Source organism: Brassica napus, chromosome A7 (assembly GCF_020379485.1).
Source record: "Brassica napus cultivar Da-Ae chromosome A7, Da-Ae, whole genome shotgun sequence".
In the NCBI taxonomy this organism is placed as follows: domain Eukaryota; kingdom Viridiplantae; phylum Streptophyta; class Magnoliopsida; order Brassicales; family Brassicaceae; genus Brassica; species Brassica napus.
Window position 1 is genome coordinate 23,794,367 of NC_063440.1, and position 13,444 is coordinate 23,807,810.

Consider the following 13,444-nt stretch of genomic DNA (forward strand, 5'->3'; position numbering starts at 1 on the left):
TGTGTCCCTAGCGGATCCAGACGCACCTGAGCCTTACGCGCATGTCACCGCTTACAGAATCCTCCTTACGGCTGCTAACAATGTGACGATCACAGGAGAGCCTGACGAATATAGAAGAAGAGCATATCATCTACGTTCTGGATTCTTTGTTTAGGGTTAAGTTTGTGGATTGAGTTACACGTCTTTTCTTTATAGGTCAAAGTTTAACATAAAAGATGTATCTTGATCTGTTTAAAACAATGTAATAATCTTCATCCATGTTATATAGTATATGATTTTGATTTCTATTTTTTTCCACATTGAATTGGGTCACTGGAAAAAATACAAACTTTTCCTATTATTAGCAGTGAATCAGATAGCATTTATATAATAGCTGATCAGTCATCTTTGTCATCAGTTTCATCATCGTCATAGTAATGGAAAGGATGTGGAACTGACTTGAACGCTCTGTATTTGCCCACATTGTTCAAGTGCTCATTCTCCAACCTGAAAAATTAACATCACATTATTACTACTCATTACATTCATATTAAAGTTGAACATGTACCTGAAGAAGCTCCACATTCCCCTACGAACAATCTCTAAACATGAGATAATGGTTGAAACAGCTACTTTGTGAAGGGACTTCAAGTTGAACTCCAGAACCAGCTGCATCCATGCCACTCTTAGAATCACATCCACTACCTGTCAAAATTTTCAAAATTATATTCAACAGGAAAGATGCTTTATCCTATATGAGATTCTTTGATATTTACCATGGCAGCAAAATAGACGCTTTTGTGAGGGACAAGAAGTTTGTCTCTCAGGTAAGGGTTCTTGGAATGCCTACGGAGGAGTCCCCAGTCTATAACAATGTCCCAGAATGTGTTCATACATATCGCAACACCTGAACTTACAAGAGCCATAATCATCCAGTTTCTTCCCTTTTTCAGTTCAAAAGCTGTTCTTATGATGACCGCAATGATTGTCAACATGTACTTCAGAGCATTGTATCCGTGTATTGAATCTTTTTCTTCGCATAATCTGCGTACGCACTGCAAGAAAACATAGATATAAGTAAACGACATGTCAGAAAATTGGTGAGTGAAAGAGATTGCATTGTGTGATGATAACCTGGAGGAAGCGGAGCCAGTAAGGTATAACCCCAACGACAAAGTAGAAGACATTGTAAACACCATGACTATGACACTTTTCTTGCCTCTGCATGTATTCTCCTAAGCCATAGTAGCATATGAATAGCTCCAAACTCCTTATAGCTTGTACCTGAACTTACCAAAAACAAATAATACTCAATCTTGCTCATTTATAGTCAAAACAAAGTAATGCAAGAACTATTACAAAACCTGACTAGTTAGGTGGTCGGCCAAGAAAAAATCTGGAAGTGTAACCTATGATGATGAAAATAAAAAAACATCAAGGTAAGATCTTTGCTGTTCTTGGTTTTAGAGACTGGTAAATAAATGTATATATGTGAAATTTTGAAACAATCACCTCGTAGAGAGGAGCACAAATGCAGTGAAGCAGTGATCGAAGGAAGAACACCCGACTTGAGCGGTATATGATGTTGAGAGGACAAAAGAGTATGAAAAGAACAATCTGCAACCATAAAGAATTGTTTCAAATCTTATCAAAAGATAGTTAAACAACTGCACAAAATGCAAATACTGGAAACATATTCTTACAGTGACTAAACCCAAAGGAATAACCTCAGGGAGTGTGTTATGAGCTTTCATCTTCCAGTCCATATCAAACTGCAAATTTAGCAGGAAGCAGATGAAAGCAAGTACCGCGAGACCGGTGCTCACCAGGAAAACTTCTCTGTAACCTAACTCAGTTCCCTGCTTAAAACCAAATATGAAGGTATAGTTGACTCTATAGAGCCTCCAGAAGTATATATTGGCCGAGTACATGAGCATATGAAGAATGATGTATCCAAACAAGCTGCAGGACAAGCAATACTTGTGAGTTTTTAAGCAAGAAAGTTCTGTTTTATAATTTTCTGAGCATATGTTCTGAGTCATTGAATTAGTTACCTGTAAAGGGGGATAATATTGGCCATGTATGCAGTACCGTAGTCCTTCTCCATGAGCTTTCTACTTTCTATCTTGAAAACCACCGCAACAATTAGTGCAATTGAGCAACCGGAAAAGAAACCTGTGAGAAGTTGAAGAAGAATCATCAGTGAATGAATGTAAACATAACTGAAATCTTTTTCTCTTTTCATACCAGAGAAGAATGTAACTCTGTGCCTTTCTCTTTTAACTTTTGGCCTTAAACACTTCATGCCTTCTCTTCGGTTTCCACTTGAAAAGTGCTTAACGAAAGTTACCTCTACTCTCTCCAGAAGTCTGTTAACCTAAAGCAGGATATAGTGAACATAACATATTGATGTAAGAACACAAAAGAAAACTACTTTGAAGTCTGAGATACTTCACAAACCTCATCAGAACTCCCAATCAATGAATTATCCACAGTTTTCATGTAGTTCCTGGACGCATTCCTTGAAGCAATCTACACATAAACCATTAATATGAACACATTTCTCATATAACATGTAAAAGAGCCTCTTATATTTATTTACCTTCTCGTACTTCTTCATAATCTTTGAAAACGCCAGAAGATTCATGAAACTGATTGAAATTTACACAAAACACAAACAAATCAGTAGAACTGACAATATAAAAGAAAAAAAATATGCATCTCACTCACCTGTATTCCTTGAGACGGCGGAGTTTCTGATAGAACTCACTAAACACAAGCCTTAACTGTTCCTCTGCTTTCTTTAACCCTTTCTTGGAGACTGGTTCTTTAGAATCTCCAAAAAAGCCTTTTAATGTAGAAAGAGGAGACTCAAGCGCTTCATTCATCTTCACACGCTCCAGTATCTCATGAAGATCCTGCTTACCACCAGCACCATCTTCCTCCTCGTTCCCACTAGTACGAGAGACTGGGACAATGTCAGTCACTATATGGGAAGCCTCTTCTTCTGGAATACTAGTTCTGTCAATACCATGCACCATATCTCTGTTTGCACTACCTGGTGTTCTAATTGTGCTATCATCTGATGTTTCATCTACTACAACCTTATCAGAAGGATGCTTCTCCAGATTCGTGTTACTACTAGCATCAGGCTTCTTCACCTTGGCACGCAACGCAATGAGTGCATCCATTTGTTTATCAAGCAAAGCGGCTTCCTCGAGCACTTCCTCGACTTTCTCCCGGTAAAATCTGTTGACTTTGTTTAGATTCTCATCGAGCTTCTTGAAGAAAGATTCCTCGAACTCACCTCCTTCTTCGGCCTTTTTTAGAAACTTAGTCTTGTAGAGCTTACGATGAGAATCATCTTGTTGATGCACTTCCGTGTCAACTGTTATGACTTGGTCCTCAATGTCACCTCCATGTTCACTGTTCCTGTGATGGAAGGAAAGGCCGCTAAAGGAACGGTGCAACGCTTCTGCTTGCTGAGAGACTCTGGAGGCTACTCTGGTTAGCTTGCTGTGCTTGTAGCTACGTATCTGTTTGAGAATCCTCTTCAAGCCGTTGTAGTCCATGTAGGCTTCTACCCACTCCGGAACCATTTGCTTCTTGAATATCTTCCCGAACTTCATCTTTACTCGATCTGATCACAACCTAACTACAACAAGGATCAAAATCACACATTCAGCCATAAAACAGCATAAACTAGGGTTCGTGGTGATTTGATCATACAGAGTAATAAATGAGAAGAGATGGATACCTTGATCAGGAAGCAACCGCGCGTTTGATTAGAACCTGCTCTGCAAGTTTGTGAGTTACGAGTTTACGGCATTGATGAAGAAGAAGAAGAAGAAGAAGACGTCGGAACTTGAAACGCCCCTCTCTTTGCTAATCGGCGACTGACACTAGTAATGGAGATCATATGCAGCTGAGACCGTGCTTTTAAAGAGGTTAATCTGTCTTTTTACAGCCGTTGGATTCTTCTGAGTGGGGTGCCACGCGGCGGTTACATGTATGGCAGTGTTTTGTTGATGGATCTTGTTGCGGCCTAAAACGATGGAAGGAAGCAAATCATAGATACTGGCTTTGACCACTGATTTGGCCCACCAGAGCTTGACACGTGTTGCTACGTATGCTCCCAGTGTGTCGGTAAAACCGCATAATTTGGCACTAGTATGGGCCTTTAACCAACTAAAACCGGTTATCTCATTTTCTTCGGTACTGCGTTTTTTGCTAAAGACAGGGATTCATAGACACGAGACACGACGTTCGGTATCACTTCGGTTTTCTCATTTAGCTTCTTAGACGGTCAGACCACATTGGGTCCTATATACGTTTAGACCGGATTTAATTAATTAATAATACATTGAATTTCTTTGTAACGAGCAAATCTATACTATTATTTGCGAAGTAAATTTTTGCAACAGAACTCTCACGTTGAAAGTTAGAGCGGTTAATATCGTTTATACCCTTAATAAATAAAATATATAAATAAATTAAAAAATAAAAACGAAATTTAATTGATTTTGATTAGATAATTGATTAATATTAAGAATAGTAAGAATTATCCACAATTTGAAAATATAATTAAAAAAAAAGATAACTTCTGTATATATTGTATTATTATCTGAAAAAGTCTTTAAGTAAAAAGTTAAAAACATAAATTCTATAACTAAATATTAACTACATAAAATTATTAATTATATAATTAAAAATAGAATATTAAATTATCTAAAATCTAAAAATATAATTAAAAAGATAATTTCTATATATATATTGTATTGTTATCTGAAAAATTATTTTAGTAAAACGTTAAAGTTAAAAACATAAATTATATGATTAAATATCAATCAAACAATTTTTTTAAATATAATTAAAAACTATTATTTGCAAAGTAAATTTTCACAATAGAGCTCTCACGTTGAAAGTTAGAGTGATTAATATCGTTTAACTCTTAATGAATAAAATGTTTAAATAAATTAAAAAATAAAAACAAAATTTTAATTGATTTTGATTAGATAATTGATTAATATTAAGAATAGTAAGAATTATCCAAAATTTGAAAATATAATTTAAAAAATAGATAATTTCTGTATACATTATATTGTTATTTGAAAAAGTCTTTAAGTAAAAAGATAAAAACATAAATTCTATAACTAAATATTAATTAAATAAAATTATTAACTATATAATTAAAAACCGCGTTAAAAAGTTTAACATTTTCAAAAAAACACATATTGTTTTAAGAACATTGAAAACCGTGTTAACAAGTTTAACTTTTTTTTTTGTCAACTTTTTTTTTCATTAGAGAAGGCCAACTGGACATTACATAAGAGGAGTACATACAGCCCATTTTTAATAAAACAGACTTGACTAAAATATACCAAACATCAGGCCCATTATTAACCCTAAAAGTCTTCGAGTCTCTTCAATTGTCCCGTAAGATTCCACGCGTCTCTTGAAGGATGAGCCTAAACACATGTCCTCGCCTGATTTTGCATGAAACGTGAAAGCGGTTGGGGTAGACACGCTCTCCCACGCGCCACCGTATGGAATAATCTGAGACGAAACTCCACCGTGAAACAACAAGCTTTGTTGCTGGGTCCGCTTATGAACTCCTCGAATCTCCTATCTTTCGTTCCATCCGCTGCCTTTGAAGAAGCACTGTCACCACCGAATAATAAACTCTGGGAAGATTCAACTGTTCCAATAACAATCTTATCGGACCATCTTCATATAGAAAGATGCCAACTCATCTAAATCGCCATTAGAATCAGCCGAACTCCATCCAACATCACTTCCTCCTTCTTGTCCAGGAGACTTCACTTCTACGCCGATTTACTGGCACCACTTTCTGGGTGAGTGAAGATTGATTCCTTTAGAGAAGGGTTGAGTGCGAATCCGAAATAGCAGCAGAGAACAACTTTGGCAAAACGGGATCTGAATAAAGATCTGCGAAAGAGGAGGATTTGATAACAACAACCCCATCGAAGAATCAAGTCATGAAGATTTGCTTCAATCGAGGCTGAAAACACCACAAAAAGGTCGCCACTGCGAAACTTCAAGTCACCTAGTGAAAAAAAGATCCGCAACCGAAAATATTTACATAAAAAAAAACAAAAGAAAAGAGATGGTAACCGGCAGCGAAGGCCACCGGCCACCGTACGCTGTTTATGCTTTAAAGAGACTTTCTAGAGAGAAGTTGGAGCTCGAAGAAGAGAGAGGTTTTTTGTGTTAACAAGTTTAACATTTTCAAAAAAACACATATTGTTTTAAGAACATTGAAAACCGTGTTAAAAAGTTTAAAATTTTAAAAAAAAATTATGAATCAATAATATTAATATAAAATTTTATCCAAAAAATTCAACAATAAATGTATAAACAAAAAGACAAACAAACCCTAAACCCTATAATCCTAAGCATTATTTTAAACCAAACCTAAATCCAACCTAAACCAAACGCTAAACCTTTTCTACTACCTAAACCCTAAATCCTACCTAACCCTAAACCCTACCTAAACCTAAAACTTAACCCTATCTAACCCTAAACCCTACATAAACCTAACCCTAATCCCTATTTAACCTTAAACCCTACCTAACCCTAAACCCTACCTAACCCTAAAACCCTACCTAAAACCTAAGGTTTAGGGCTAGAAAGGGTTTAGTGTTAGAAAGGTTTTTGGTTAGGTAGGATTTAGGTTAGGAAAGATTAGTTGGGTTTAGGGTTATGTAGGGTTTGGTTAGGTAGGGTTTAGGGTTAGTAGGGTTTAGGAGTAGGTAGGGTTTAGGGTTAGGTAGGGTTTAGGGTTAGGTAGGGTTTAGGGTTAGGGTTAGGTAGGGTTAAGGGTTGCCCTAAACCCTACTAACCTTAAACCCTACTAACCCTAAACCCTTTCTAATCCTAAACCCTACCTAACCCTAAACCCTACCTTACCCTAAACCCTACCTACCCTAAACCCTTTCTAACCCTAAACCCTACCTAACCCTAAACCTTTTCTAACCCTAAACCCTACCTAACCCTAAACCCTACCTAACCCTAAATCCTTTTTAACCCTAAACCCTTTCTAGCCCTAAATCCTACTAACCTTAAACCCTTTGTAACCCTAAACCCTGCTAAACCTAAACCCTGCCTAATTCAAAACCCTACCTAACCCTAACCCTACATAACCTTAAACCCTACTAACCTGCAAACCCTAAACCCTACCTAATTCTAAACCCTACATAACTCTAAACCCTACTAACCCTAAAACCTACCTAACCTAAACCCTACCTAACTCTAAAACCTTTCTAACCCTAAACCTTAACTAACCCTAACCCTACCTAACCCTAAACCCGACCTAACCCTACATAACCCTAAACCCTACTAACCCTTCTTAACCTAAACCCTACCTAACCTAAAACCTTTCTAACCCTAAACCCTTTCTAGTCCTAAACCCTACCTAACCCTAAACCCTACCTAACCTTAAACCCTAAACCCTTTCTAACCCTAAACTCTTTCTAACCCTAAACCCTACCTAACCTTAAACCCTACATAATCCTAAACCCTACTTAATTTTAAACCCTACCTAACCCAAACTCTACCTTACCCTAAACCCTTTCTAACCCTAAACCCTTTCTAGCCCTAAATCCTACTAACCCTAAACCCTTTCTAACCCTAAACCCTTTCTAGCCCTAAATCCTACTAACCCTAAACCCTTTCTAACCCTAAACCCTACCTAACCCTAAACCCTACCTCCTAAACCCTACCTAACCCTAAAACCTTTCTAACCCTAAACCTTTTTTAACCCTAAACCCTACCTAACCCTAAACCCTACCTAACCCTAAACCCCTACACTAAACACTACCGAACCCTAAACCCTACCTAGCCCTAAACCCTACTAACCCTAAACCCTAATTAACCCAAAACCCTACCTAATTCTAAACCCTACCTAACCCTAAATCCTACAAACCCTAAACCCTACATACCCTAAACCCTACCTAACCCTAAACCCTTCCTAACCCTAAACCCTAAAAACCCTACCTAACCATAAACCCTACCTATCTTATGAATAAAAAAGGTAAATTATATTTTAATAACGTTAAATTTTGTTAAAATAGAATGAAAAACTATTATCATAAATAAATAAAGAATTTTGATGAAATTTAAAAATCTTCGAATCAATAACAATTAATTAGTAATATTTCAAAAACCTATAAACTATTATAGCAGTAGAATCTCAAAAAAAAAATTAAAGTTCTCAAACATTTATTTGCCAATAACCATCCTTAAATCTTTGCTCATTCAAAAAAATAATATTCTTTACATAAATTGGAAACAAATTTTGTTTTTTGACTAGAGACCCAAGTTTAAATTATACCACTAAAATATTTTAATATTTTATTGGTTAGAATTATATATATTTATATATTCGAGAGTAGACAATGCATAGATGATACTAAATTGATCGCAAGAATTTTTTTTGGAAAACACAATATAACTAGTATAGTAAAAAAAGAACTTTTCAAAAATTTATGAAAATGTTTAAGCCCGCATCGCGGGCAAAACACCTAGTTAGTTTAATATACTAAAAAAAAATGGGATACCATAGAATGGGGGAAAATAGTAATGATGGGGAAAGAAAAATGAGAAGAAATAAGGTATGGAGTGCAAATAGAGTAGATTTGGTGTGTAGGAAGTACAAATTCTCTTGTAATTATCTAAAATCTATTTGGATAAGAATAGATTTAGAGTTCATATATTCTTAGATATGATAGCAAAATAAAAAATGAAATTGGGTATTTGAGTTGCATGTTTAGATTTTAAATATTAATTTTTATATTAAGTTAGATATTCGAATTTGACTTTTTCGAGATTTTTAATTTTCATTCGCATTTGGAATGGTATTAGCACCCATAACATAACCTGAAAATACCCCAGCCATCCATCCGGATATTTGGATCGGGTTCGGATATTTAGTTAAAGTTCGGATCTCAGGTTCAGTTGACCTCCAATGCAAGTTCAAACAAAGGAAATATCATATTGATTCTGCAGGAGAAATCCAAATGATTTATGCCAAAACAGAGTCAACTAAGCCTACAACGTATCCTTTGAGTCATCCCACTAAAAACAATGTCTGATATTTCCACCCTCTTGAGATCCAAATCCAACAAAAACTTGTTCACATCGTAAGTTCTACCCAAAATGTGAGAATTGTTTGCTGATCAGGTATTGCGCTCGCACCCCTGCAACAGTAGAAATGAGGCACCTTAACTCGCCCACAACTCCTGAAAACACACAACATTTTATTCAACATAAGCTGGTGACGCTAACAACATTCTGCTAAAAAACGTTATAGAGAATGATATAACCGGACGATAACAAGTGGTTTCAATAAGCATTTTCAGGTTATCCAGAGCAACAAAGACAACAGAAGAGCCTCCCCTTAAAGTCATATCTAGTACAAAAATTTACCAGTGGATAGATTCAAAACAATGAAAACAATTATCACCTGCAACCGATGATCATTGGAGTATGCTGTGCTCCCTCTCTTTGTGTATAGAAACCTGCATGATTTGGGAAAGCAAAGCTATGGTTTAACCTTATCACTCTCTAGTAGGACAAGCATAGTTCAGCAGTTTCTATTGGTACAAAATGGCTAAAGAGATAGAATCATTACCAAGAAAACAGAACGAAACTAAATGTGTGAGAAAAATCCGAAAAGACACTCTTATAGAAGAGACAAATCTTGAGACACCATCTCCATAATGGGCTGAGTCCCACCACCAGAAGCCTCAAGAGCCTCCACAGCTTCCATACTATAAGACCGGCAACTAAAATAGAAAACCGCACTCATCATCGTATCAATAAGCACCACAAACGAATACATCACCACAAGCAGCGGACCTTCCCAAATCCTCGACGACCCATCTCCGTAGCTCAAAATCTTCACCCTATGCTCAAACAGCCCTTCCACAAACGTCAACCCTATCGTCGACCCCAAAAAAATCAACAACCCCACTTGCGTCTGCCCTTTTATCAAATCATTCGCTCTCACCAACGCCCTTGGACCGGATACATCTTCCAAAATCGAAATCACGATCGTCGTGTTGCAGATTATAATCACGTTAGCGAACACCACAGAGAACCCCAAACCGATTAATATAGCTCCGTAGGCGTTAAAATCAGGAGAGAAGCCAAGAACGAAGAAGGAGCTGCAAACAGCAACGAGAAACACGCAGAAGGAAGTGAGGCAAACGACGATCACGACGCAGACCCAAAGGTAAGTGAAGACGAGACGTTTCCAGAGTCTCTGCATGATCACAACGAACTTAGTCGCCACGACTTTCCTCCTGGAGTAAGTGCAATCGACGGAGTAGACGACGGCGGCTCTGGATAGAAGCGAGAGAGTGACGAAGAGAGGGAAGCACGCGGCGGAGGAGACGGCGGTTTCGGAGAATTTCTGGCACGAGTTTCGAACGAAAGGGAGTAACGGCAAGCCGCTGGATTTGGCGAGGAGGAGGAGGCGGATGGTGAGGGAATTGACGACTGATTGATCGACGAGGAGGTTGGGGAGGAGGATGGCGGAGACGGGGCAGATCAGGAGGAGTAAGGTTAGCGTGAACGCGGCGAGGTTGTAGCGGAGGATCCGTACGGTTTCTCGTAGAATCTCGAGCGCGTTCATCGAGTGGAATTGATGATCATCGGACGGTGAGGGTTCGTGATTCGTGCGGGAGAATCCTCCAGTGTCCATGGTTTGTTTGGAGCTTAACCCAGATTATGGGGGATTAGCTTTCGTAATCATAAACAAACACGGAATGAAAACGCTGCGTTTTAAACAGGATTAGACATGAATCTCCTCCTCTCAGAGTGTGCAGGCAGAAACAGGATTCACGCGTAAAGAGCTTCGAAAATGCTTTGTTGCCGTCGTAACCCGTGAAGGAAGGAAGGAAGGGAAGGAAGCAAAATCATAACCATCCTTTTCGCCAACTAAGCGTGCCACGTGTGTAAGCTGTAGTTCTTTTGCCAGGTAAGCATGACACGTGTTGCTTTGTAAGCTCCACTGTGGGGGCCCATGTCATATTGCCAACTCAGTACAGTTGCATTAGCGTAGCAATTTTTTTTTTTTTTTTTTTTTTTTGCTAAATAGCATACCAAAAGTTTCCAAGTTTTTTTTACGAAACCTTTTAAATTGGTTGAAGATGAAGACAATTCAGTATTTAATCTACATCATAAATCTTTGAGGTCCTCTACATTAAGAACAGCTTATGATTCTCACTCTCTTTGGATTTAAAAAAAAAAAAAACTAATCAGTAGTTCGGATTGGATTGCTCATCGAGTATTTGCTCGCTCACCATATGCAACAGTAGAAATGCGGTAGCTTAATCCGCCCACTCCTCCTGAAACACATTGTATGCACATTAACTGGTGGTACCAAACACATCACGCCAAAGAATGATATAATGACGCATTGTTTCAAGAATCAGTCTCAAGTTATTACAGAGCAACAAAGAGAACAAGCTTTCCCATCATAATTTATTCATGTTTTCAGTGAGAGTTAACTTACCTGCAGTTTCCGACAGAGGATATAAAGAAACAAAGCATTGAATTTGAAAGAATATAAGTTTGTTCTTCAGAAGCATTTGTTGCTAAAGATTGGAAACCTTGCTTAACCCTCAAAGCCAGATTGAATACAAAACTAGCCAATATACCTTCAATTAAACGTAGAGTGACAGCAGAAAAAGATCTCAGCACCTGCGGTGGATTATCACAGGAGTAGGTTTAAGGGCCCTTGGTACGTTTCTTATTCTTCTCGTGTTTAGAAACCTGCACGATTCACGTAAAAAAAAGTTATAGTTAACCTAATCATTCTCCATGAAACAAGCAAAGGTCAGACGTTTTACTGCTGGTCTTTCTGATAGATTTAAAAGGCCTACTAAGGTAGTCCTGATTAAATCAATGATCTTGAGTGGGAATAACGCTACCTTCTGGTCAAGACTCAAGATGGATCTTTTTTAGTGTTTAGTTTATATACTGAAACCCAAATTAAGTTTTCAAGGCATATTGAAATGGCAATATTCTCGAAAAGTGTTTAAAATGGTTAATCATGATGGAAGATCCTAGAATCCTCGAAATTTTGTTCAATACTTCTATACCTCCAACCTATATGTTCGCATATAGTTCTAGTTATTGAATAATATATCAAATCCTTCCTCGTGATTTCAAAGCTAAATTAATTTTTAACCTTTAGCCTAATTTATCAAACATTCAATTTCAAATACTTCGAACACAAAGCCTGATTGGCAAATAATATATTAGGTCATGTGTCTTATATTTACTGTAATTTCTATCACACTTCGATGTTGAACTTTTAACACAATCCTTTAAGATAATGATTTTCTGGTTCCATTTCAACCTGAGTTATTCTATAGTCAATAATACACGCTATTTGAATGCCTGGACATACTATTTAAGTTAATCCTACTTGGATCAAACTCAGCCTCTAACATAAAGAATTCATTCTTTGAACCTTTTAACAGAATAATTCAATCTTCCAAGTCATGCCGATAGAAAAATGATTTATTAGTAAAGCATGGCAAAGAAGCTAGCGATTATGATGACGACTTGATTAATCATCGTCACTCATTTATAAATGGGCTACAATACTAAATCTAGAGCTTTAGTGTGCGTCATCTCATCCTATCTTTTCAATCCTATCTTTTTGTCCCATGCCCCATATAGTAATAAGTAAATCACTTGGTGACATAATAACTCATTCTTGTAATTGGCTTAGTGAACAATATATCTTACATGTGCCATTTGAAGTATAGTATTATAGCTAGGTGCACTTGTCAAAATAGATTTTTGGGAGGATTTTGATTGGTTAAAATATCAATTTTAGATTATTCATTAACAAAATAGTTTCCTTAAAAAATTTGAAAACCAATTGTTCATGCGCTACTGTCGATCAATCTACTCGAAAAATAATCAAGATTTAGTGAAAAAATGTTTGTGACGACTTCATTATCATTTGTAAGGATGAGATTATTGTAAGTATGAGTTTGGATTAGGATCATAATCTCATCCTTAGCTTTAGACCAGTGATGGCTCTTGGCATATGCATAAAGTGCATTACATTGGTCCAAAAAAATTAGTTAGAATTTAAGATTTTTATATAGATGTAAGTTTTTTTTTGCAAATAACTTCTAAAATTAAACATTCACGAAGTCTATCAAAAGAATGAACCGAATCTACTTACGACCAATGTATGTTAATGTTTTATATTGTAAACCATTTATTCCATTAGAGCTCTAAAAATACAATAAAACCATTTTTTGTTTAACCACTAGTCCATATAATTGTTTATAATGTTTTGGATTCAAAACTTATTTTATTGAAAACCATAAATATATATATATATATATATAGTGGTTTTAGATAGTTTGGAAATTCTATGTATACCAAATTTTTGTAAATTTTTTGCCAGAAAATT

At 36.7% G+C, this 13,444-nt stretch overlaps 2 protein-coding genes across 3 annotated transcripts; both read right to left on the minus strand.

The window, feature by feature from the left end:
* Window positions 1-222: 222 nt before the first annotated feature.
* Window positions 223-4,219, minus strand: LOC106357193 (phosphate transporter PHO1 homolog 10). 2 transcript variants are annotated; one of them, XM_048736065.1, is made up of 13 exons: window positions 3,737-4,219; window positions 2,710-3,630; window positions 2,582-2,630; window positions 2,440-2,511; window positions 2,227-2,356; window positions 2,034-2,154; window positions 1,683-1,941; window positions 1,492-1,596; window positions 1,344-1,388; window positions 1,114-1,263; window positions 756-1,034; window positions 548-684; window positions 223-486 (listed from the first exon to the last, which is right to left on the minus strand). In XM_048736065.1, the coding sequence occupies exons 2-13, from the start codon at window positions 3,606-3,608 to the stop codon at window positions 378-380; spliced, it is 2,355 nt and encodes a 784-aa protein (XP_048592022.1). In that variant the 5' UTR covers window positions 3,609-3,630; window positions 3,737-4,219; the 3' UTR covers window positions 223-377. The 2 variants fall into 2 exon arrangements, with proteins under 2 accessions (XP_048592022.1, XP_048592021.1); XM_048736064.1 differs by having other exon boundaries at window positions 2,710-3,634; window positions 3,737-4,218.
* A 4,753-nt stretch (window positions 4,220-8,972) lies between these two features.
* Window positions 8,973-11,413, minus strand: LOC106357194. Its single transcript, XM_048736068.1, has 3 exons — window positions 9,632-11,413; window positions 9,464-9,518; window positions 8,973-9,239 (listed from the first exon to the last, which is right to left on the minus strand). Exon 1 carries the CDS (start codon window positions 10,703-10,705, stop codon window positions 9,683-9,685), a length of 1,023 nt encoding a protein of 340 aa, XP_048592025.1. The 5' UTR covers window positions 10,706-11,413; the 3' UTR covers window positions 8,973-9,239; window positions 9,464-9,518; window positions 9,632-9,682.
* Window positions 11,414-13,444: the final 2,031 nt, after the last annotated feature.